At 37.9% G+C, this 27,240-nt stretch overlaps 1 protein-coding gene across 7 annotated transcripts in view; it reads right to left on the minus strand.

The window, feature by feature from the left end:
• CHD6 (chromodomain helicase DNA binding protein 6) overlaps positions 1–27,240 on the minus strand; it is a 156,125-nt gene that overhangs the window by 64,229 nt on the left and 64,656 nt on the right. For 6 of the 7 annotated variants that reach the window (XM_060689691.2, XM_087889274.1, XM_034414085.3 and 3 more), the window contains 3 exons: positions 21,216–21,271; positions 11,222–11,739; positions 1,770–1,917 (listed from right to left, as the gene is read on the minus strand). In XM_060689691.2, the coding sequence (XP_060545674.2) occupies positions 1,770–1,917; positions 11,222–11,739; positions 21,216–21,248 (699 nt within the window). In that variant the 5' untranslated portion in view covers positions 21,249–21,271. Of the gene's footprint in view, positions 1–1,769; positions 1,918–11,221; positions 11,740–21,215; positions 21,272–21,837; positions 21,917–27,240 lie in introns of those variants that run through there. The other variant, XM_034414088.3, reaches the window with a different exon arrangement.

Here is a 27,240-nt window from a genome sequence, read left to right on the forward strand (position 1 = left end):
GTATCGCACGGGTGCCCACACCCATAATTCTATGCGCCCCGCCCCCATGCACGTGCATATGACACCCCCACCCGCTACCCCTGCTCCTAGCACGCGATGGCCCGGTAGGCCCATTTTTCTCTCTCACCTGGCTCCAAAGCCTTTCTAGGAGTCTGGGGAGGGCGAAAACAGCCTCCGCCACCCCCCCACCCCCCCGAGGCCAGAAACAGCCCATTTACCAACTTACGGTGGGACCAGAAGTTGGCAAACGGGCTTTTCGGCCTCCAGAGAACCTCCAGGGGGTGGGGAAGGCCGTTTTCACCCTCCCCAGACTCCTAGAGAGGCTCTGGAGGCTGGGGACAGCAAAAAACAGGCCTTCCGTCCCACCAGAAGTTGGCAAATGGGCCCTTTCTGGCCTCTGGAGGGCCTCCAGGAAGGTGGGGAAGGCCGTTTTCACCCTCCCCAGACTCCTAGAAAGGCTCTGGAGCCAGGTGAGAGAGAAAAACAGACCTTTCCCACAAACACCCCCCCCAAGGCCCTCTGGAGGCAGGAAACAACCTATTTCCGTACTTCTGGTGGGCCCAGAAGGCCCAAAAATCAGCTGGCTGCTGTGCACATGCATGCCGGAGCTGAACTTGCATGCCCATTGATATGGCTACATGTGCCACCTGTGGCACGCATAGGTTTGCCATCACGGGCCTAAGTCAAATAAAATGCTAAAGTTATTAATCACTTTGGGCTAGGTTCATATATGATGCTAAGCTATATATGATGCTAAAGCAACAATGTACCTTAAAGTGATAGGTGAACTAAAGCAATGTGAAGGGATGTCTTTGTTATACTATATCTATGAAGGCCCATTCACATGATTGCAAGTCTGGATAATACAGTGAGCATATGGTGACCATAACTCCTACAAAAGATGTGTGATGTTCCTTTGATTGTTTTGTGAATTTATGGAATGCTTGTGGCCAACAGAGGTATGTTCATTGGGAACATGAAAATGTGCACACATTAAACCGAATGATGTGCTGCAAAGCTCAATAATGCAACAAGCATATGAAAATTATTGTATCAAGGACTAAGTTAATTATTATTATTTATTATATGCTGCTCATCTTGCAGTTCAAATCAAAATTGAAGAGAAGAAATGAAGACAGAATTGCAAAACAAATATAGGATGGAAGATTTAACAGTGAGAGAGGAAAGAAAGAAAACACGTCAAGAAAGTTATGGTTGAATAACTCTCGCCAACCTGTGGTAAAAAGTTTAAGCAACTAAAGGCAATTAGAGCCATGGTAACGCAATGGTTAGAATGCAGTATTGCAGACTGACTCTGCCGACTGCCAGCAGTTCGATCCTGACCGGCTCAAGGTTGACTCAGCCTTCCATCCTTCCGAGGCTGGTAAAATGAGAATCCATATTGTTGAGGGTAATATTCTGATTCTGTAAAATGTTTAGAGAGGGCTCTAAAGCATTGTGAAGCATCTAAGTCTAAGTGCTGTTGCTATTGCTAATGTGTAAATTAGTGTATGGATGTGGTAGAAGCGCTAAACTGTGTCTAGAAACGATCTTACATTTTGTAAGAATGACTACAATTTGACAACTTTCCACACTTTCAGTTCTGTGCACAAGCTAATATACAGGTACATCATGGTAGGATCCTAACAATCATAACCAAAGAATAATAGGAATTAACGAAACATAAACTGGTTGTATCATGAGAAAATTGTAGCAATACTGGATTGTTTCACATCCATAAAGATTCAAGATTCAAGATTCAAGTATACCTGACTGTCAATTGATTCAACAGATTCCTCAAGGTTTTGTCCAGATAATGAAAGGAGGCCTTGATCCAATTCTAAACTATCAAGTGACATGTCATTTTTCCTTTTTCCTTTCTTCTTCTTTTCAACAGGAGTTGGTCCTTGCTCCATACTGCAGGTACAAATGAATAGCATTATAGTATTACAGTAAGTATCATTGAACTCAGTATCCGTCATTCATGTTTTACCCAAAAACTACCCATGACCATCTTTTTTTCTGGTTTTTCAGAAAGTGTCATACCTTTTGCAGTCAATAGCCAAATTCAAAATACCACAGAGAAGCAATATCTTTGTGAGGGTTCTTTTTCTACTGCACTCTTTTCTGCAGTACCCAAACACCATTTTAAAGGCAAAGGGATTACTCTCTCCAACACTGAGCAATACATATTCAAATATATACAATTTTAGTCTGAAAATTCAATTTCCAGCTAACTTTCTTTTGAGGAAATTATTTCACATAACTATTATTTCTGAGCCTCTGCGAACAAAACACATATAAAGATATGACAAGTTCACAACTAAAACTATTCTGACTACAGAAATTGGTTTTTAACCTAAGACATTCAGCAAAATTCAGGTCCTGTTAAAGTATTGCATTTGTATGCAAGCTTCTTTATTTACACTGTCCCCTTCTTCCATTTAATTGAAAAAATTTCCACTTATAAGTAACCAGGCAAACTAAAAATAATTGTTATGAGTACCACATTATTAATGAAATCATGTGAACTATAATTGAGAATCTTTTTCTTTTTCTGATTCTCACCTGTAATGAGTCCAATTCTACAGCTCATCAGGGAAGGCAGATGTCTTCTTAAATGATATAAAGTAGAGATGGGTAACTTTTTCTTGGCTGAAGGCCACATTTGGTCTTTGAATAGTGTACCATGGGCTACATTCCAAAAAGTAATATGTAGGGCCAAGGCAAAATTAAATTTGATTTTGTTTCAATTACACTTACTTTATATTAAAATTAACTAATAGTTAACTAATGGTTTTGAAGGATTTTGGAGTAGCCACCCAAGGTTTCCAGAAGAAGCATACAGCCCTGGGACCTCTTTTTTATATATTTCTGATGCAAATCATCCCTTTCTGTATAGTAATATTATCTGTATATAATAATAAGACTAATAGATAACAGCAACTATAGTAGTATATTTAAGATGTGAAATACTAAAGAATTGCAGCTTTATCTTTCAAATAAGTATTTAGTCATATTTTTCCAATATTTTTATTAAATGTTGCAATTAAAAAGCTAAAAGGTAACACAAACCAAATGAAACAGCGAAAGAAAAAAATAGAAAGTGGGGGGGGGGAAAGAATGGGAAAAAAAATAGAAGAAAAAATAAGAATACTGTATAATAAAGAAAAAGAAAAGAAATAAAGAACTAAATTCTCCTTCCATCAGAACAAGTATAAACAATTTAAGTAACTAATCACCTTCTCCTAAAATACAAAAAATGTTCTCTTCTTTTCATATATAATCTCTTACCTATAAACAAAACTTTAAAATCTCTTTATTCAGTCTTGGTCAGCAAAATCCATTAAAGGATATTGGAGATAGCAACACATATACTTTAACCTTGACCAAGTAAATCAACTTTATATTTCTACCCTTTTAAAAATCTTCAAATTTATTGTCCTGAATGTCCTAGAACTTGATTTTTTTTTATTTGATTTATATGCCGCCCTTCTCTGAAGACTCAGGGCGGCTTACAATGCGTTAAGCAATAGCCTTCATACTTTTGTATATTTATACAAAGTCAGTTTACTGCCCCCACAATCTGGGTCCTCATTTTACCTACCTTAGAAAGGATGGAAGGCTGAGTCAACCTTGAGCCTGGTGAGATTTGAACTTGCAGTAATTGCAGGCAGCTGATGTTAATAACAGTGCTTTAGTCTGCTGCACTACCAGGGCTCCTTTTCCCTTTTTTTGTTTCTTCTCACGCAAGCCTACCAAATTTTAATAGGTCACCTTTGTAAATCTAATATACTGTAGGAAAGTCACTCTACTGATCTGTTGTTTAATATATCCCTTTTAATTATAGGTAGTTCTTGACTTTTACTGACAATTGGACCAGAAATTCCACTGCTAAATGATGCAGCTGTTAATTGAATCATACCTGATTTTACAACCTTTTTGCCACTATCCTTAAGTGAATTACCACAGTTATTAAATGAATCGTGTGGTCTTTAAGTGAATCCTAGCCAACTCTTTCCATTGACTTTGTCGGAAGCTGCCTGGCAAAATCACAAACTGTGATTATATGAGCCTGGGACACTGCAACAGTTGAAAATACATACCAGTTGTCCAGCACCCAAATTTTGATCACGTGACGATGAGGACACTGCAACAATTTAAGTGCAAGAACCGATTGAAAATCACTTTTTTCAGCACCACCATAACTTTAAACAGTTGCTTAAAAAGTGATGGTAAGTCAAAGACTACCTGTATTACAACACCAACTGGTTTCATTTGTAAATCCAGTATATCATCTTTTGTAAAGATCATTCTTGCAACCTGTCATTTTTATGAAATATATTTTTACATTTTATATTATATTATATTCAGTCTTTATAATAATTTATGTCTTGTATAGTAAAACTTGTTCCTCTTCCATAATATCATTTACACACTATCTATTATAGCAAACATTCTTAAAATTAACTTTTGATCCACTGTTCCCAAATATCTTTCAAAATGTCCATATGTTAAAATATTTTGCTACATTCTGTATTAGCAAGCTGAAATTAAGTGTTCTTTCCCATTAATTGTAATTTTTAGTTTTTTCTTGTTCTAATCTACAAAGTCCAAGATCCAGCGTCTGGCTGCCAATCTTCACCATTATACGATCTACTCTTTCAGATATGTCTAGTTCTCCATCTCTTTACCAAAACATAATTTAGTTATAATCTTATCATAAATAACAAAAGAATGTTACAATAATAAAATAGGAATGTTCTCTTACAAGAGCATATAACCCCCTTTTTATATAAAATAAAAAAGAACAAAAAAGTCAAAATACAAAGAAAGTAACTTTCATCTACAACATAAAAATGAGAAAGTCATATAAGAAAATATTGGAAGTGATTATATAAATGGATGTTTATATGGTTAAGTAATTCTAGCCATTTAAGTTATGAAATCTAATGCAGATTTCAGTATCACATGCAGACAAGTATAGCTGTGAACACACCAGTGTGAAGTTCTAGATTGGCAGCTACTATGGCAATGCCATAGCTGAATTCATCTTTTAGCCAAAGTGAAATCAAGTCAATGTTTTATTTAGCTTCCTATAATCCTAATAAAAAGCAAACCTCATTTCATTCTAGTACTGATGATGTTACCTAGCTGGGTAATGAAATATCATCAAATAAACAACCAAGCTCAGAGAATACCAAGGACTATATTATGCCATAATATAGCTGTTTGTTTTTTGGCTTAGCATCAAGTAAAAGCCTTTCTATTACGATTTAGCAATATGTGTAACTAAAACACTATGGCTTATTAAACAAGCCATTTAAAAAATCCTATCTAATGCATAAACCAAACTCATCGATATTTCACATATATAGTATCATACCATTTTGCTTTCTTGTGTGACCATTTCTAGAGGAAGCTTTGCCTACATCCTCATATTATTTAATTATGACACATACCCCATACTTGCTCATCCCTGAGTTTCCGAATGAAAGGCAGAATATATATTTTGTTTTCCTCCCCACAAATACGATTGCCACCCTACAGTTAGTTCATGTCCTTCTAATGTTAGCAGCCTTCTATTTTCCAATTCCATCCACTCCTTTATCCAAACTAATCCTGCTGCTTGATAGTAGGTCTCCCAGTCTGGGAGGGCGGCTCCTCCTCTCTCTCTGGTATCTTGTAATACTTTTAACCTAATTCTAGGCTTCTTTCCTTGCCAAATAAATTTTGTAGTTAATCTATTTAATAAGTTGAAATGTGTATAGCTGAAAGAAAAGTGATGTTTTTCTTTTTTGTGTTACTTTTTGTTATATGTATATGTTTGATTTTTAATGTGTTTTTAATGTGTTTAAAATAAAAAAACTTTAAAATTTAAAAAAAAAGAAAAAAAGAAAGGCAGAATATAAATGTAACAAATAAGTATGAATAGAAAATAAGTAAATTCAACAAATAACTACACGTGAAAATAAACATTTTCTTCTAAACTAATATTAGGGAAGATATTTTTGTTTTTACCCAACTATTTAAAAACAAAATGAGGGTACAGAAGCTACAGTAGCAGCGGCCAAATTCATGAATCTTCTTAAATTCCATGTAGAAGTAAATTACTCAGAAAAGATGACATGCTGTAAAGTTAACTGTGTAATAAAAAATGGGATAGTTTAAAGAAACAAAGAGGGTTTGGGGAAAGGTGACTGGGAAATTATGAATATAATAGACAAGTGATTTAACTCACTTGGCTGTTTTTCAAAGAGAATTAGGATTGAGCAAGAGCTATGCTAATTGGATTACAAAGTATCTGATGTTAACAGTGAAATTCCATTATCCATCTTCATAAATGGAATTAAAAGTTAGTTACAATATTTCGTTCAAGATGCAAAAAAAAAAAAAAAATCCAGTGGGGAGGGAACAAGGACGTTTAACTATGGAGTTCTTTTCTATTTTGTTTCTGAAAAAAATGTCTAGCAGTTGTGCATATTGTAAAAAAGGTAGCTAGAATAAATCTAATTGAAATAATCTAAATATTCCATACCCAATATTTATCACTGATATTGTGCATATCACCTGTAAATTGCAATTTGTTTTTTTATCACTGACGTGCACCATTTCTACAAAAGAATCATGGTTGCTCTATATCTATTTGTTGTTATATTTGATGTTCCTTGGGGAAAAAAATGGGAAAAGTATTAGTTTTCGCACATTCTGAATACAATGGATGATGGTCTGGGAAGAGGTTACTTGTAAACTGCTGCCAACAGTCTGCTATTTTGTAGCCATACTGAATGAGCCCCTTGTTGTTTTTCTCAGAAAGTCAGGCCCAGAGTTGTGGAAGCTAAAAACTCATCAGTGGTATGAAAACTGACTGATTTAGTTATAATTTACATGGATGTAGATTTAGCAAGTTAAAAATGAAAACCTTGTAGGGGCTTCATATACTACAGCAGCCACATATTAACTGCTGTGAGAAGCCCGAGTCCATACTGATTCTCTGGGGTATATACTTACACATTTACAAATAAGCTCTGCATATATGCAAAAAAAATTACAGATTGGAAGCATAATGTGTAATTTAAATCTTCAGAAAACAGAAATGCAAGAATCCTTCCTAATTGTAAAAAAGGTTCAATATTTTATGTCTATGGAGATTCTCAACTATGGTTGTCCCAAAGGTGATTTTTCGAAAGGCAATTAGATTTTGGTTTGTTTGTTTTTTGCTTGAAGACGTTTCAATTCTCATCCAAGAACCTTCTTCAGTTCTTCAAGCAAAAAAACAAAGTCCAGTTGCCTTTTGAAAAAGCATCTTTGGTTCAATATTTTATCTCACCATCCAAGACTATGTTCCATTCCAGAGAACATTCACAGTGTTCAATGTGAATTTATACCAAGTGCCTCAACCATTAGGCATTTCATCCTTTCATCCTCTATGGCTTGAACAATCAGTTTTCCAGTAACCGTCTTGTATGTGACAATATTCCCTTCTTGATACTCAGTCTTTATGTTAGTCAAATCAATTTCTCTTGCAAGCTTAATATTATCTTCAACTGGCGAAACTTTCATCTCCTCCTGATCAGAGATCAACTGCAAGTACATAAACTTCTGGATGACAGTTCATTGACAGTATTTCATTCATAAAACTTTAATTAAAGAAATATCTTTAGGGATCTTCTGTACATACAACTTGAGTACATAATCATGTCAATTCAGTTTTCTACAGTGCTTCTCAGATGAATGTCTAGTTTTGAATGTGTGTCATCTTCAACATCACCTAAAATATAGTTCACTTTCATATTAAATAGAAGAAAATAAAAGTCTAATATCCTTTGCTTAATAATGATGATTGTGCTAGTGCATCAATATCTGCAAATCACAGCTACGTAGTAGGCATATTTACATTTGTTTGGTTTCAGGTATCCAATACCAGCATTTATATCAAACAAGAAACAGAAGAGTCAGCACCGACTGATGAAGAAATCAACAATAAAATACTCACAAGTACTGCAGAAAATTGAACTTTCGTATCCTGCATTTTTAACCTGAGGTATACTTTTGCATCTTGTTTCATAAAAAGCAATTTATCTGTTTTGATATTATTTTTACATCAGATCTTTATACTGCAGTTTTATAGAACATTGCTATTTGCTGCAAATATGTAAAGAATAACTCTCATAATGTAACTTTCTAGGGCAGGTGTGAGCAGATGTCATGCTTCTAATTGCATTAGAAGCTGTGGAAGTGCCGTGCTGCTGGTGCTTTCAATTTTGTAATAAGTCCCCAGACATTGGTTCTGTAGTTACAATTAGCAACCATTCCATTGATAGATGTTGAAGCTCACTATGATTAGAAATGATTTAGAGGAGATTATGCCACAATTACCAGATGCTTATAGAGTTTGCAGCTATGGCTCTATTTGCATATACTTTATTCTGACATTTTGGAAGCAACATTCCTCAACTATGTACTTTTGAACTTTTTTGTGAAGGAATCAGTGGACATGAATCCAGGTTCCCCAATCCTGAAACAGCAACAGTGATCAGTTTGTCACCAACAAGTTGCCCACAGACATCAGGAACACGGTTTGCAGCATTCTTAAGGCTCATTGACAAGCATTTAATTGGGTAATACAATAAGATTTTTTAAAACATTCTTAGTATCTTTTCATATGGTTAGAAGAGAAACCATTAAAAATATATGTGGCTGAGCATATTTCTTCCACAGAGCTTCTTCAAGATTAACTAAATTCACTTTGTTTTCCATAGACTTCAGATGATATTTATAATGTGCAGGTCTGATCTTAGTAAGAAGGCCAGAGGGCCTCACAGCAAGAAAAGGCCACTGATGCAGCAACCTGGAGAGTTCTGTGAAGAAAATGCTGTAATAAAGATACAAACAATTTCCAATATTTTGCCTCTTCCAGAACCATTTACTTTTTCTCAGTTCTGCCCCTTCCCCAAGATTTGAAAATACTGTCCTTGTCAGGTTTTCTGAAGGTTGGTCTGAATTGGTGCTCAGTTAAATTTCTCCAAATTGATGCCAGTATCAATTGGTTCAGCACAGGGATGTATGTAGAGCCTGCTAAGGACAGCTTAATATTTCCTGGCCCAACTGATCTAGCTGGCTTCTCCAACTGAGTTGGGCTGAACGTCGTTCAAGATGAGACTCGTGACAACTCTTTGATTTCAGGAATATTACATAGTTGCTATGGTTTAGTTTCATACTTAAACCTACACTGTGTGCTTTCATATCTCTTTCAATTTCACTCCCACAATAGCATGATTTTTCTTTTATATAATACATGCTGAATTTCCATAGAACAGGGGTCCCCCACCCCCCGTTCATGGACCAGCAACGGGCCACGGCATGCCAGCAACTGGAACATGCAAACAAGCGAAGCCACCTGCAGGAGGCAGGCAGCACATGAAACCACGTCCCCTCTGGTCCACAAAAAAACCTTTCTTCATGGAACCGGTCCCTGGTGCCCAAAAGGTTGGGGGGGGGGCACTGCTATAGAAGTAACTATTATCAGCTTCTGGCTACTGCAGAACAATAGATAACATTTTTTCACTTAAGTGATACACCCTAATATTGTTACAAGAAATCCCTGTATACATGCTTATGAGGCTTAAAATTTTACACAGCACAAATTAGTAAACCTTGTCAAATCCAGCATTATATTTTAATTTTAATCATACAAATAACATAAATGCAACAAGTTAACAGCTCTCTGAATACCTACAGTCAGTAAAAGGGAAGCCAAGCAGCAAAGGTTAGAGACAACTATGAGTTATATGAATTTCTCTCAAAATCAGCAAGTCTTTCATAAATAAATAATTAGTTTACATATCCAGAAATGTAATATAAAAGCATAAACTTTTCTCTATCATGGCTTAATACCACTAAAAAGATAAAGGAGGTGCATATCATTTTGGAAGTTTGTGAGGCACTCATTCTAAAAGAAACTGCATCACATCTACATTGGGAAACTGGGTTTTATCTCTGATTCTGTCATCAAGTAACTATAGGACAACAATCTATCTTATTCAATTTTTACCAAATTTGATAATGTTGGACAAATAGACTACCTTTTGTGTCCCACTTAGACTTTCAGGTCATTATGCAAAAGAATCTCACAGAAAAGCAAGCTTTAGCAAGTTACTGATCACAAATACAATTGTATTTATTTATTCTGTTCAAACCCTTGTACATAGCATTCAACACAAGATATTATTGCCAAGTCAACCAAAATAGAATTAGATCACTTTCATATGTACAGAGTTTAGGATCTATTCTCTAGTAGAAGATACTATGCATGGACAATCTTACAATTTAAGGCACAACCACAGATATCCATGATGATGCAAAAATGATCACACACATGCAATGATATCATCATGCATGTGTATTTTTATGTACTGGGAGTGTTGCAATCTTGTACAATTAAATCATGGCATTTGCATGCTAACATCACCACACACATGATTATACCCCTTGCCTCCCATGGACATCTATGGGCAGAACCAATCAGATTTTTTTCCCAACTGACAATCAACAAGCCATCATCACAAGCAATTTCCATAGCACCGTGACTAACTAAATGAGCAACTTAGAGGAAATGAAGTTGAAAACAAGTACCATAATTCTATTAAAATTCCATTTAATCCCCCTCACAGGGAGAAAAACATAAAAGGAGCTTTAACAGCTATATCAAAAGGGCAGTAATTTGATTCAAAATTAACAACAATTAATGTAATTGTAGTAGCATCTATGAATTTTGTGAACAGTTCTCAAATGTTTCTAATATTCAGATCCTGCAACATGCACTGCTAATATATATTCTAGCAGTATAGCAATATAATATGAAAATGCATGAAATAACTTTGTAACTTTGCATTATAACTCATATCTACTGTATTTCAAAAGGTTCCCATTTATATGTGCATATGTATGTACAATGGAAGAGTTTCTCTATTCAATTATCCTCTGGAAGAATTTCCCCAAGCACTGGAATTCTGGAAACTCTCCCAAAGGAAAAGAAAAATGCACCAATATAATTTCAACAAGCTTAATTCAAGGATGTTGCATTAATGTTCTTCTAGGATAAACTCAGCTGTAGCAGTAAAGACTCACCACGTTCAAAGTCCACTAATAGAAAACTACTGCCAGATAAGCAGATCAAATGAGCAATTTGACACATAAAAGCATGCAGAACCATACCAACCTGGATTTCTTGGGCTTGGCTTTGGAAGAAGTCTCTAAGATGTTCTTCTTCTCTTTGGACTCCTTTGGGGCTTTAGGCTCCCGAGGCTTCCTGGGTTTCTTGGCCCCTTCCTGCTTGGGCTCCTTGGGCTTTTTGGGCTCCTTGGGCTTTTGGGGATCTTTTGGTTCCTTAGGTTCTCTTTTCCTCTTTGGTTTTACTTCTCTCTCATTGCCCAGCTCTTGCTGCCCCAGCTCTTTTTTCTTTCGTTTCTTTTTTACCCCAGTACCCCCAACCCCATCGTCCTGCATCCCGTTATGGCAGGTTATCATATTCTGCACAATCTCACTGGGTACCTCCACAGACAGCACATTTTGATGGTCCTTATGGGCCAGGCTCACACTGGCCAAGTCAGAGATTGTCACCAAGTCACTCAAATCTTCCTGATCTGGACTTCCATCAAAAGGAGACTGTGGCTTGCATTCAAAGGTGATGGAGGCATCAGACATTGGGGAATGAGTCAATACTTTAAAATTTGGCAGCTATATGTATATTTTAAAAAAGGAGAGAAAGAAATATCATTTTAAATAGAATTATTTAGCAGTTTACGAAGAGACATTCTTTAAGGGAGCATATAATGAAGTAAAGGAAATATATTATTTTTCTGTTTCACAAATATGATTTTGAAATATGGCAATGGAACGCTTCAGTCAGTACTCTATCTTAACTCCGGAATATACGTCCCAATGTCAGACTACTTAGCTCACTACTTTTTCTAATCCTAAAATTTGTGTGAAATGAGGATGTATGAGAATAAGATCCATTTCTCATCAGCTTTAACTGCTTCACAGCAGTAACTAACAAACATGTTTGCCAGATTCTCCTGAAAAAGAATCGGGGTTACTTGCATATTAAAAAGTTTATGAACTGCCCAATTCAGGATTCTAATTAAACACTGGATCACATAATATCATATTATATATGATGTAGCTTCTTGTCCATTTACAATGATAGAGAAATAACATCTAGAATTTAATGAACGACTACAAGTTATGCCCATAAACAAAGTCCTTGTTTAGCAACCACAATTGGAACTGGCAGTTAAGCGAAGTAGTCACCAGGTGAAATTGCAACTGGGCTTATAATTTTACTTCAACTTTCCTTTGCTTTATAGACTTGCAAAGGTCGTAAATGCGATGATTTCTCATATAATTACTTTTTCATCATTGTCGTGACTGCAAACAGTCACTAAATAGACAATGCTAAACAAGGACTATTTGTGCAAATCTGTTGTTAACCTATTTCCATCCTTCCCCCTGCTTTGATATTAGCAAGAACTTCAAAAATCCATTAGTAATAAGTGTAAGAAGTGTAAGAAGTATTAAGAAAAATCCTAAAACATAATTTTGGTGTATTTGGTAAAAGACATGGCTCAACCGCTATCAATACCTTAAAATGCAGTACCTTACATTTTAACCTTTAATACTACATTTCAGGAAAATTTCATCATTTATTCATACTTGTGATCATTGAAATCTTTTCCCAATTGCTGTATTGCTTTCGTAAGCTGTGTTAAGGAACTGTATGACCTGAATCCATAAAACCTTTAACAATCTAGTCAAAGTGGTCAGTCTTGGTGGTTGTAATCTTGCATAAGAAAAAGAAGATAAAGTATTATCTCAGTGTAGTTAAATTAAGAGCCACTTTAAAGCAATATATTTGTTTTGTGAAGACATCATATTGTATTTAGCAGATTTCTGTGTCTCTTTCAGCATATGTGGTTATCAGTTTTGTAGTTAGCACCTTTGCTTTTATTTGGAAACTGAATGTATCAGTTTTGACACACATTCTGCGGAGAATGTAATCTACTCCTTTGTTTATATAAGTGCTGGAAAATGTTGGCTTTCAACTAAAGAATTTAATTTTAAACAAAATGTGAAGAAAAATTTCATTGAAATCAAGATTATTCTGATAATCTGGGTTAGAGAGAAGTTCCCTCAAGATGGGTTTAGGACAAGTACCTGTGGGCAGGACAAAAAATAACGGGTGGAAACTTAGCAAGGAGAGATCCAACCTAGAACTAAGGAGAAGTTTCCTGACAGTGAGGACAATTAACCAGTAGAATGGCTTGCCTCTAGAAGTTGTGGGTTCTCCATCGCTGAACGTTTTTAAGAAGAGATTGAACAGCCATTTTTCCAGAATTTCATAGTCTCCTGCTTGAGCAGGGAATTGGTCTAGAAGACCTCCAAGGTCCCTTCCAACTCTGATATTCCATATCCTCACTTACTCCCCTATTTAGCAACCATTCATTTAGCAATCATTCAGTTACAATGTTGTAAAAAAAAATCAACTTTGTGACCAATCCTTGCATTTATGAGCAGCATAGCATCCTGCTGCATGAGATCACTGTGTGCTTTACAATCAGCTCCCAAAAAGCAGTTAATGGAGAATGCAGAAGTAAAATTATACATGTTAAGTGATTCATTTAACAGCCAGACAGAAAGTGATGTTGTAAGCTTGTTACAGTCAGATGATTTTCTATGTGGCAACCGTGATGCTTAACAATGCAGTTGCTGGTCCCAATTCTGCTCACCAAGTGAGGACTATCCATAGAAAAACACACACTTTTCACACTTTTTTGCTGTGCTAAACTGTGAGAAGACTGGTTTGCTTCTGACTTTAAGGTTCAGGTGAGCCCACCCACAATGATTTGTAAGTCATGGTTTATGGCTTAGTGTGGTATGTAAACCCTTTAATTGCAATTTAATTTTAAAAAATAGTTATGCAAATAATATCCCAGAAAATCACGAAAATGAATTTCAAAATCAGGGCTAAGTCAAAAATAAGTAATGCTGTTCTTGAATGTATTTAGTCATATTAAAGTCCTATATCACCTCTCAAGTCATTTCCAATTTGTTAAGTGAGTTTTGCCCCATTTTACTACTTTTCCCACCACCCTGGTTAAGTGAATCACTGCAGTTCTTAAATTAGAAATTAAGTGAAACTAGTTTCCCTATTGACTTTTAAGGTTGCAAAATAGAATTACATAACTCCGGGACACTGCAATCGTCATAAATGTAAGTCAGTTTTCAAGTATCCAAATGTAAATCATGTGACCATGAGGATGCTGCAACAGTCATAAATGTGAAAAACACTCATGTCACTTTTTTCAGTGCTGTTGTAACTTTTTTCAGAACTGTTGTAAATCAAGGATTACCTGTATAGAGGGCAGAGCTCATCTCTGTTTCATAGCCAAGGGAGCCAGAATTATCCAAAGACATTTTCATGATCGTATGGCCAGCATGACTATATATCAAGGTGCACAGAATGCTGTTACCTCCCCCTCTATTTATCTACCTGCAATTGTTTGCTTTCGACTGCTAGATAGGCAGGAGCTGGGGTAAGTAAAGGGAGCCCCCCCCCCCCCCGCAAGGCAGGTACTCGGATCTAAAATCTGAACTGTCAGCTTTCCAGCTGATAAACTCAGTGTCTTTAACTGCTAAGCCAACATGCCTCCTGTTTAGCAATATTTTGGGTGGTCAGATATGATAACTGCTTTTATAGTATACCCCTCAACTTTCACCCAGTTACTGGGTAAAGGATAAATTATCCTTGACAAAGGATAAATTCAATAAACATTAAAATAGCTATAACAGTCTGCTATAGAATACTACGATGGAAAAAATCATTTCTGTACATGCTGCCTATAACTTCTGCTGGGTCAAAGTTACGGCCCAGGTGAGATCTTGGCATCCAGAAGGATGACAGTCACTGTGAATAAGAAGTTTAACAATATTAAATGACACAGCAAACAGGAAGATCACATTTTATTCCCTTTCATGACAATACTAAAAGGAATGCAGTGTGTGACAAGCATATACTCTGTGTGTGTGTGTGTGTGTGTGTGTGTGTGTAATATGTGTGTGTATATATATATAATTGTGATAATATACACACATATATACATACATATTACACACATATATATACACTTACTTACACACACACACACTTTCCTTTTTTTATGAAAAAAGGGCATTAGAAGAATATCTGAAGAATAGTTAAGAAGATGCCCTGAAGCTAGTATACCAGGAAAGCTTATTGAGTACTGGAAAGGCCAAACTGGTCTACAAGAAAAACCAAATGGAGAAAAGAGACATAGGAAGACAAAGCATTACATGACCAGTACATTAAAAAACATAGCAGGCAAAACAAATAATAACAAGGCTTGGCAATGTCTAACAGCGGAAATGTTGGGGGGGGGAAAAGCAGAAGGGCTAATTCTGGCTGCAGAAAACCAAGCCTTAGAAACAAATGCATACAAAGCCAGAATTAAGAAGATAGCAACCACAGCATGTGCCGCCTCTGCGAGGAAGCTGAAGAAACAGTGGACCTGGTTAGCTGCTACAACAGTGGTTCTCAACCTGTGGGTCAGGACCCCTTTGGGGGTCGAATGACCCTTTCACAGGGGTCGCCTAAGACCATCGGAAAACACATATTTTCAATGGTCTTAGGAATAATTTTATGGCTGGGGGTCACCACAACATGAGGAACTGTATTAAAGGGTCGCGGCATTAGGAAGGTTGAGAACCACTGTGCTACAAGATCGCACAGAATGACTACAAACAACAGAACGACAAAGTAGCAAAACTGGAAGATCTGCAAGAAGTATCATTTGCCTGCAAGCAAGAACTGGTATGACCATATAATACAGAAAGTTATAAACAATGAAGAAGCTTAAATGCTCTGGGACTTTTCAAAAATTCAAAATTCAAACTGACAAGACACCTGCCACATAACACCCCAGACTTAATTACTGTTGATAAGAAAGGCAAAAAAAGTCTGGATAGAGGATGTGGCCGTACCTGGAGACAGCAGAATTGAAGAGAAAGAATGGAGAAGATAAACAAAACAACAAAGACCTGTAAATAGAAATAGAACAACTGTGGCAAAAGAAAGCAAAGGTAGTACCAATAGTAAGAGGATCCTGGGTGCAATCCCAAAACAACTGGAGCCAATGAACACCGTTGGCATTGACAAATTCACCATCAGTCAATTGCAAAAGGCAGCTTACATCCTGCAATAATACCTATAACACTATCAAATATCAACATCTGCCTATCCCTGGGAAGGACTCGATCTCGATAAGTGAATAAAAATTCCAAATCTAGTCTGAACATTTTGCTTATTTTGCCACAAACCATAATAATAATAATAATCCCCAGTGAGGAACTATCTTGACATTGTTGTAGAGTTTGTGTGCTCTTACGAAAATAACAGCTATAGGCCTTGATAGCAGTGTGACTGAAGGCCACTTGTTGGAGACTAGTGGGCTTCCTTGTATTGTTGGTTGGCCTCTGTCAGAACATAATGTTGAATTTAATGGACTAGGAGTCCAATGCAGCAGGATACTGTTGTATCCTGTATATTCCTGTGTACCTACAAAACAACATTATCAGAATTCTTATTTGTAACTTTGAAAGCTACTTCCATTCAGTTGCTGCATTATTGGAGCAAATGAGCCAACAATCTAACATATTGCAAGACTGTTCACCTTATTTCTATTAGAAGTCAGAGTAAGAGTATTACTGCACATGTTCATAATAAAAGTTACTTCTGTGCTTATAGGTTACCCTATGAATATGTATTTGTATAATTCTTACCAAGTCACAATTACTCTGTTCCTGTTGCATTATTAATTCTCCTTGATTTAGGAAAAGCTATTTTTGGTTAATTTTACATGATTGTATATGGTCATCAGTAATCTAAAAGACAAATTAATGGCTGAATTAATTTGAAACAGCACAATGCTATTGAGAAATAAATTTTATTTAGTTAAACTTATTTCTATAGCAGTATACATAATTATTCACCATGGAGAAAAATCTATGTGGACACTAAGAGTCGAAAACAACTTGATGGCATATAATCAATCAATCCATGATTGCATGCATAAATTGCTTTTGTATGGCTCAGTCTCATACTGTTTGCTGTTTAGAGTCATGACAGAGTAGAACATCATCAAAGTTTAATAATAAGGTTATGCCCATATCTAAAAATTATAGCCCTTTAAATATTTTCCTTAAGATCTTATGAATATAAAAATGATTAAAAGTTAATAAAACGTGAAATTAAAAGTTCTGTTTTATATACTACTGCAGTTCTTTCTCTGTTTTACTGTTTTTATGCTTGTTCATTTTCTGTTCTAGATATAGCAATAGCAATACCACTTAGACTTATATACTATGTCACAGTGCTTTTACAGCCCTCTCTGTTTACAGAGTCAGCATATTGCCCCTAACAATCTGGGTCCTCGTTTAACTGACCTCAGAAGGATGGAAGGCTGAGTCAACCTTGAGTCTGGTGAGATTTGAACTGTCAAATTGCAGGCAGCTGGTAGGCAGCAGAAGTAGCCTGCAATACTGCATTCTAACCACTGTGCTACTATGGCTCTTGTGTTATATAAAATACTTTTCTACACAAGCAGCATGTGAATTTTTTTGTAAATTTGTTTGTACAAACAAAAAAATTGTGGCAGATCTGCTCACATTTATATTATATCACTACAGAGATTTAACAATCAGATTCTATAAAATTGACTCACATTCCAAAGTATTTCAGACTTCCTTCAGGAAAGAAAAATTAAAGATGCCAGGAATAGAACTATAAATGCCGAACTACTATTCTTCTTACCATGTAGTTAATACTACCTAATGTAGTTAGAAGCCACTAAAATTATTAGTGCTTTCCGATTCCAATAACATCTAAATGTCTCTTCAAATGCAGTATGCAATTTATCTATGGGATATTTATTGATTGATTGGATTTTTTGTATTCTGCCTTTATTTCTTTATAGGTAATTCAAGGTGGTGAACATACATAATACTCCTTCCTCCTACTACTTCCCCCACAACAGCACCCCTGTAAGATGGATGGGGCTGAGAGAGACTAACTAGCCCAAAGCACTCAGTCAGAATATGATAAGCTAATGTTATTAATGATTAACTAGCATATTTTTTCTTCTTTTTTCCTTCTCCTTTTTCCTTTCTCTTTCTTATGGGCACTATTATAAATATTCCAACTTAGCTATAAGAACAGGTCTTCATATAATACTATATTTGTCGAACAAGCTATTATTTCAAATTAACATGTTAATAAGGGGATTGTCAGTTTAGAATATTCTGAAACAATGTTCTGTTTAAGCAAAGAACCTATGTGCCATTACTGATGCAAAATATATACAATAGTTTGTAGAGAATGTTATCAGGAATTCAAGAGCATCCGTATAGGACTGAAGACCTGTGCTTCCCACCAGAAACTGTGTAAACACTATGCGAGTACTGCACTTTAAAGACAAACTGTCAAGATAAGTAGACTTCAAAAATGTGACCTACTTCTTTAACCATTTGCCTGTGTATTTGCAAAGTAGATAGAGCTCCTTAGGCAGTTTTGAAAAGCACTTCAAAAGAGGTCACTAAAATGTAATTAATCACCATCCATAAAAGAAATATGACTGGCTTACCACAGGCCACAGAGCACCATGCAATCCCAACAGATATTTAACTTGTAGGTTTAACACTGCACATATCAAGGGAGAAAGGATGCTGAGTCTATCATTCAGCTTTTTTTCTACATGTCTTTCACCAACAGCAATTTGTATAGCTAACTTGGAAAAAGAAGAAAATGCATATGAAAAAGACAACCAACCCAAAAGCAGGTAGAGCTTTGCTTTTTATTTTATTTACTTAAGTTTTAAAGTAAGAAACTGTTCTTGATTTAAAAAGCAGTTTGCATCTTCAAATGCTAATATAAGCTATTCAAATCAACCTTATTGTCTTATATTTGCTTCCACTGCTCTTTCAGGAAATGTCTCCTGCCTTATCTAAATATTGGGCAGTGTAGTAACACAACATGAATCTGAATGCGGTTGTCATGTTTGCAAATTAGAATAAAATATCCAAAATAGATGTAGATTTGTCAAGATGTCTATAGTCACCAGCTTCGATTTCTATATTTCTGGGGAAACAAGTTTGAGATCTTAACCATATAAGGAATTTGTTTATTTATTTATTTAGAGATTTATAATGTAGTCCAAGAGAGCTAATTCAATATTTTTAAGTTAATATGTTATTAATATGGAACTTCTTACCCTAAGTTTCTTTAACCCATCCCTTCTTTCATCCACTACTAGAAAAAGGAGAAAGAAATGAAAGAAAACAACAAATGTTTAAAACTAGCCCTTGCTAGGACAGACATTGATAGCAGACAAGTAAATATATTTACTTGCCACTTTTTGATATCCTTCTCAAGTGTATTAAACACTGTAAGTACCAATCTATATAAGGAAGAGTTAACAAGGCATCAAAGCTATTTTGATTTTTCAGAATCAAACCAGAGAGCCCAATGTTGTTTTATAATCCAATATGCCACCACCACGAGTTCTATCAAGTTAACTCTCAATACGTAAAAACAGATTAAATAAAAGCACTAAATTAAAAATTATTAAAATTCATAATCTACAAATTTGTATGACAAGGTGAACTCTATCTCTAGGCCCATTCACCTAAACCTCTGATGAAAAAGGTACCCAAAGGACATTTACAAAGTTAAAAAGGGACAAGAAAAGTCAAAGGGTTGGAAAGTAATTTTGACTATTGTACATGGTAAATTTCCCATCTGTGGTAGCATTTTTAACATGCTTCCTCTCTCCTTCCATAATAATGCAGTTTGGAGAAGATGTATTTCACAGCTCATCAATGTATGCTCCAAGTCACTTCACTAGAAATTATTACCAAAGAAAAGGAGGTGATATAAATACAGTTCTATCCAAGGTTTCAATATTTTACAGGAAAAATAGACTTCCAAGGTAAAGCATAAATCTTAGTACAACTGCTCTAATTCATAAAAGGAAACACTCACAAAGGACAGCAATACAGATTCTCCTTCAAAATACATTTGCTACAATCTGCTACATGACATAAAGCAGTTTCTCTGCTATTATTCGGATTGCTTGGCAATTTATTAAACAAAGTAGAGAAAGAACATAGGGAGTTAATCTGTGGCCTTTATGGAACATTTCGCTTCCTCTTTCCCTTCTATTTCTTACAGCCACTGCTGCCTTTATCTTGGAAACCAACTCAATGGTTGGCTGCCAAAGAATAAAAGCAACATCACTGAGAAAGGAGATTTAAGGAAAAAATTTTCCCATAGCATTCACTAGTATCCTGCTAATCGACAAATAAACATCCCCACATCATGCATTTGGGAAGAAGGTACACATCTTTCCATCCTACTTAACAAGGAATGCAGTCATCCTGTGTCCTACATTGAGCTTTGAAGATTAGTAGCAGCAAATCATGGGTTGACTTGATGCTCCTCTGAAGCTCAAAGGCACATTCCAAACTCCTCAAATTCTATTTTAGGAAAAATAATCATATAACTTCTATTCACAAGAAGCTCAGGTTCAGTTAGACATCTTACAGTTTCCAAGAGCAAGAATCACATAATCAAGCCACACTTTTGATTTTTTTTATTCAAACAAATAAAGAGGTACAGGTACAACTTACTTATGGGACTGGAAGTTCCATCATGAAGTCATTGTTATCATAAGTCACACCTAATTTTACGACAACTTTGACGGTGGTCGTTAAGTAAATCACATGTTCATTAAGTGAATGCAACTTCCCTAATGGACATTTTTTGGCCAGAAATTAGCAAAAAAATGTTTCAAATTGTCATCATGGGACTGCAGGATGATGCAACCAACTAAAAATGTAAGCTGGATGCTAAGCACCCAAACTGCAATCAAGTGACCCTGGGGATGGTGTGTGATGGCTATATGTATGAGCATATGTCGTCGTAATTAGAAACACCATTAAGTGAATAGTCATAATTCAAGGACTACCTGTATTTCTTTTTCTCTCCTATACAAGTAGAAATTATGGAACTAATTGCTGAACCATAATATACCAAGGAATGTTACACATATCAATTTTTGCAAAAAGTGAAATTTACCAACCTGTTTTTCTTTCTTCTGTATTTTCATTATCATCAATTTTGGGGTATATATTACTTCTGCAAAACATAAAACAAAATTCATTCCACAAATTCAAACACAGAAGATCAGTCTGGGAAGTCCTTTAATATAATGCTCTTTCAAAAGTTCTACTGTTCACTTAATAAAAATGTTATCCGTGAAAGATGAGCTTCTAGAACATAAATAACAAAGTTCCTGTGACACCTTAAAAGATTTGCTGGTTTAATATGACATAACCTTTCAAAGTATTTATTAGCTTTTAAAATATCAAAGGACAATATTGTTTTTTTGTGGTGATAGAAATCCAATTTATTCCTTTCACTGATGGGACAGGTTCATCTGGAGAAAGAGAAGGAATACTTTATGCACTAAAGAAGAGTAAAAGCAGAATTGTGGTTTTTTAAAAACAAACAAACAAACATAAATACAACTATGTCCTAACGACATTTGTTGGGCAACAAGCCCTATTAAATGTAGAAATGCTTACTGCTGAACAGATATAATTGGGAATGCATTATAAATAAGTTGCTGAATACAAGATAACACTACTGTACAGTGTCAAAGATATTGACAAACAGCTCCAGTTTATAAATAAATTCAATACCTTTTCAGTTGCTAAGGTATTCAAATTACCATAATTTATTATTCCTGATGAAAACACTGTTACCCATAAGGATATGTCACCTCTAGTGCTCTTCTATGGAAATGAGACAGAAAAATAAATAAGCATGTACAGAATTCCTAATTCCTCTATTATGACTGATGAGCTGGAATGCAGATCTGGATGTTAAAATTCACTACATTGGAGGAAACTCAGATGAAAGATGATTATCTTAAAAGAAAGGGCTAAATATAAAAGTCATACAAAGGTTAGCTTCTGCTTTCCCCGAGGAGCCCTTTCCCCAATCAGAATCTGTTATGTACTGGGAGGAAATGTACAGAGCTCCTATCCCCCAAGTAATTAAGAAATTTCATGATGGTTAAATTGTTTACATTTTTGAATGTATACGGAAGCTAAATATCAACAAAATACAAGATCATACACAGAGCTCATATACACATCAACCAATGTTGGTTTTGATTATTTTGTTTAGCTTTAGTTATTATGCACTGCTGGCGATTATGATAAATTTTGGCTTGCATTTTAAAATTCAGAAACTTTCCTGTTGCTCTGATTCATTTGCTCAGCTTTGATGTGTATACTCACGTCTTCTAGATGGAACATTGGACTTACCTGAACATTCTTTCTATGTGCGCTGCAGGAGAGTCCAAGCATGGGATTCAATTCATCTGATTGGCCAGAAACTGAGTTGTAAAATCTTTGGCCACACTTCTTCCACCCAGCCGAGCCTCAGTTTTTTCAATGAAGACATGGATCTGGAGAGGACGTAGCCAAACTGATGAAATCGACCATTCTTGGACCCCGGACCGTTCCAGAACCAGGGTGGGATTGGACTCTCCTGCAGCGCACATAGAAAAAACGTTCAGTTAAGTCCAACGTTCCTTCTCCTATGCGCTGCTTGGAGAGTCTAAGCATGGGATATACCCAAGCTAAATCGTCGTAAGGCAGGAAACAGATTGGTCCAGGGTCCCCTTGGTCAGCAGAACCTTCTGTAACACCAGTCTTCTGAACGCCGCCTCAGCCGAGGCAAACATGTCCAATTTGTAATTCCTGACAAATGGTGAAGGGGAAGCCCAGATGGCCGCCCTGCAAATCTCCAGGATCGAGGCCGGTGTAGCCCAGGTTGCTGTAGTGGCTACACTTCTGGTCGAGTGGCCGTGATGCGGCCTGGTGGAGTCTGGCCTGATGTTCATAGGCCAACGCAATACAGGCCTTCAGCCAGCGTCCAATTGTAGATGGTGATACCTTTTTGGCCATAGACCTGGATTGAAATGAAATGAACAGAGACTCCGTCCGCCGGAAAGTGGCCGTATGTTTTAAGTACTTGCTAAGAGCTCTGTGGATGTCTAAGGTATGCCAGCATCTCTTGCGCCCTGTGAAACCAGGTGTTAATTTTAGGTAGAAATGTCAGATCCAATCAAACTACAACCCTATTTGGATGAAAAACGCACAAGTCTTGTTGTACAGACAGGGCCGCCAGTTCCGAGATTCTGCATGCTGATGTGATCACTACCAGAAAGGCAACTTTGAAGGTAAACAGTCGGTCAATGCTGACGGACCCCAAGGGCTCAAACAGAAGAGATGTGAGCACCTGCAAAACGATGGGCAGGTCCCAAGTTGGGTATCGAGGGACGATTGGGGGTAACAGGTTGGAAACCCCTTTCAAAAAACTATGCACCCTAGGCTGCCATGAAAGAGGGGCTGTTCCCTCGCCTGGTAGGATTGTGGCCAAGGCTGCCACCTGCCTGCGGAGTGTTTGTGGATAAACCCTTATCAAGTCCCACTTGCAATAAGTCTAACACCCTTGGAACTGTCACAGCTGTGGAAGTCAAGTTCTCCTAAGCACACCAGCAACAAAAGGACGTCCATGTGGCCTCATTTATCCTGTCTGGGTATTGCACTGCCCCCTGGCTGAGGGAGATCCTGTGAAGTGATATCTTCCATGGACGAGAGATGAAAAGCATCATTAGGTCTGCAAACCACACGTGCCGTGACCAGTAGTACTTCCGCCTCTTCCTCCAAGATCTTTCTGATGACCCTTGGTATGAGGAGGGGTTGGAGGGAAGGCATATAACAGGTCAGGAGGCCATGGGCAGCAGAAGGCATTGGTGCCCTTGGCTGCTTGTGTCCCAACCTGGAGAAAAATCTCGGAAGTTGAGTGTTCATTGGACTGGCAAATAAATCTACCGCTGGGAGTGCGAACTTCTCTGTTATTTGGTGAAATAGGTCTGGGTGGAGTTGCCATTCGGACTGATCAATGGTTGTCCTGCTCAACCAGTCCGCTTGAGTGTTGGAAACTCCGGAGATGTGTTCCACTTGCAATGAAAGCAGGTGCTTCTCCGCCCAAAGACATTAGTCTGTCTCCTCACTCATCAGAGCGTTGGAACGGGTGCCGTCCTGTTGGTTCACATGCGCTTTTGTTACATTGTCTGTCAGCAGAAGTACGTGCTGACCTGACAATGCAGTTTGAAAATGGTGTAGCGCCATATGCGCTAACCCTAACCCGTGGTCCTGAAGAGTTTGGACCATGATCTGAAGGTCCTGTTCCACCTACAATGTGGACGACGACTGGATTAATATGTTGTCCAGATAAAATTGCAGTCTTATGGGCCTTGCCCGCAGATGAGTGCTACAACATCTAGTAATTTAGTGAAAGTTTGTGGGGCCGATGAAAGGCCAAAAGGAAGGGCCTTGTTGTCAGGTTCCAAACAGAAGGAAATAAAAGGAGACAAACCTGGATGGCTGCTATCTTAATTTAATCACTTCTTGGCACTCACTGACAATCACAGATGAAAATCTTGTTAGGGCTACTGCCCTCTGCTTCCCACCACCATTTATCCATTAGTTATCACCACTCAACCAATCACGTGCGCTGCTCCCTCCCATGTGACCCAGAAGTTGGTTTATGTTTAATTCTTGAGTATTTACAACCAGCATTTAAACAGTTAATTCACTTGAGTATTTACAACCAGCATCTAAACAGTTAATCCACTTGAGTATTTGCAACCAGTGTCTAAACAGTTAATCCCCTTGTTATTTCCGGTTTGCCATGATGATGTCATCCCCCAGCTATTCCCTCCCGTCAATCCTATCAGTTTCTGGGAGGCTCAACGAAGCAGATGCTGGGCTGAAACGAGATTTGTGCATTCCTCCCCCCACAAATGGCAGCACCATGCTGACAGCACACTGGAGCTGACACTTGTATGGCCAATGGTGACCTGCATATGAGAATCTGAGGAACATACTGTGTGACAGTCTGATGGGTACATGGAGATATGCCTCCTTGAGATCTATTGATGTCAAAAGATCTGATGCAACCCAGAATGGTATGTAGGGATTGCATTTTGAACCTTTTGTACTTTATGTGTACACTGAGTTCCTTCAGATTCAAAATGACTCTCTGTCCCTCCTCCCCCCCGGATTCTTGGGAACCAGAAAGAGGATCGAATAAAACCCGAGACCCCTCTGTCCCACTGGCACAGCTCGATGGCCTTGATGTCCTGCAGGTGCTGGATTTCGGACTCTACTAGAGCCCTCTTGATGGCATCCCTGGGAACGGGACACTGAATAAACCTTCTTGGTGGATTGGAGCAAAATTCTAGAGTGAGCCCGAGCCTCACTGTTTGCAATGCCCAAGCATCAGTAGTGATATCCACTGGCATGCCACTGGCTTGCAAACATCTTTAACCGGCTACCAATGGGGATTTGTGACTGAGAGTCACTTTGTGCGGCGGTAAGGGTCGTTACTGACTCCCCGAAAGGGCCACCTGAATTGTGATTGTATAGCCCTGTCTCGGAATGATGATCTGTCCTTGACCACTCCATACCTTGGGGGTATGCTCTCTGGTAGCTTGGGGCAGAAAATCCCACCTCAGGGCCAAGAAAGGACTGCCTTCTGTAAAAGGAGGTAGTCCTTCGCTCGCCAATAAAGATGAGGGAGGGCCTTCCTCTTATCTTTCTCTTCAACTAGGATGGGATCTAACACGTCCCCAAAGAGCTGGTATCCCTTGAATGGAGTGGATGCTAATCTCCATTCTGATTTCATGTCGGCTTGCCACTGGCAAAGCCATAAGAGACGTCTGGAGGTGACATTAGACGCCAGGGCCCTCGAGGCAAACTTAGCTGCATTGAGAGTTGCATCCGCCGAATACTCAGCTGCTGCTATTAATTTACTGATATCCTCTGGGGATATTCTGGCCTGCATTTGATGCAGCCATAATAGTGATGTGCTAGAGAAGAAGGAAGCAGCTGTGGCCGATCAAATTGCCCAAGCGGCTGCCTGGTGGGTTTTACAGGCAGACAGCTCTACTTTCCTGTCCTTTATTGTTAATCCTTCTGTGGTGTCAGAAGGGAGAATGGCCGCTGAAGCCAGGGTGGCCAGCAGGGCATCCACCATTGGAATCTATAGGAGCTCATCTAGCTCTTGCTCTGCCGTGTACATTCTCTTATCCATCCCACTAGGGGCAGGGATGGATCCCAGCTGATCCCACTGTCATTGTATGACATCCATAAAGAACTTGGGCAAAGGAATCACTTCCTATGCCATAACCTATTCCATAAAAAGGCTGGCGCAGGGATCCTGGGGTTCAGTGGGAGTATCAGTTAACAGCCCCGTGCCCCCAGTCATCCCCATTTTGGTCTTAAACAATAAGGTGTTAAATAAATTAGGCTGGAACAGCCCGGTATACGTGGGCTTGTCTGGGAAGATACCTTCGTTCTCTGATAAGTTGTAATCTCCCATTTCTTCCTCCCCCACCAGCAAAGCCTCGCTGCATTGAAGGGAGTGGGGAATGAGCTTCCCTAATTTAGCCAAAATTGGTTTGCAAATTAGAATGCAGAGCCCCTGGCCTGGAAGGGCCCGATGACAATGGGCCCATCAATCCCCTTTGTTGTAGGGCTGCATCAATACCGTGAGATGGTTTGAGCTACGATGCTACGCAGTTCAACAGACAAACCCTGATCTTGATTCTCCTCAGTTAGGCTTAAATGTGGCGGAAGAGACAGAAGACCTGTTGCGAGAAACACGTGCCAATCCAGCAAAAGACAGGCAGGAGGTAGGATCACAATCCTCCTCATAAGATACTGTCTGAGATTCCTGCAGCCCCATTATCACATTAGGAGACCAGTTTAACTGGTCTTCCTGCAGAGTTTGAGAAGGTAACTCCTTTCCCAAAGAACTGTCAGCTTGCATTGCAGTCAAAGGGATCCCTGGAGCTCTAGCTGCTTCTGGCTGTTTTTGGGCCTTTGCAAAGTGCTTTTCCAAGGCCTTCTGTCTTCTCTTGGCATCTTTCTCAGATGCTGAAAAGGTGGGTCTCGAGTGTATGGCTTTAGATCTAGTAGAAGGCCCTTTGGACACTGATCTCGCCCTTTTAGGCTCAGAAGCCT

Source organism: Pantherophis guttatus, chromosome 3, assembly GCF_059756535.1.
Source record: "Pantherophis guttatus breed Tessera chromosome 3, ASM5975653v1, whole genome shotgun sequence".
Taxonomy (NCBI): Eukaryota; Metazoa; Chordata; class Lepidosauria; order Squamata; family Colubridae; genus Pantherophis; species Pantherophis guttatus.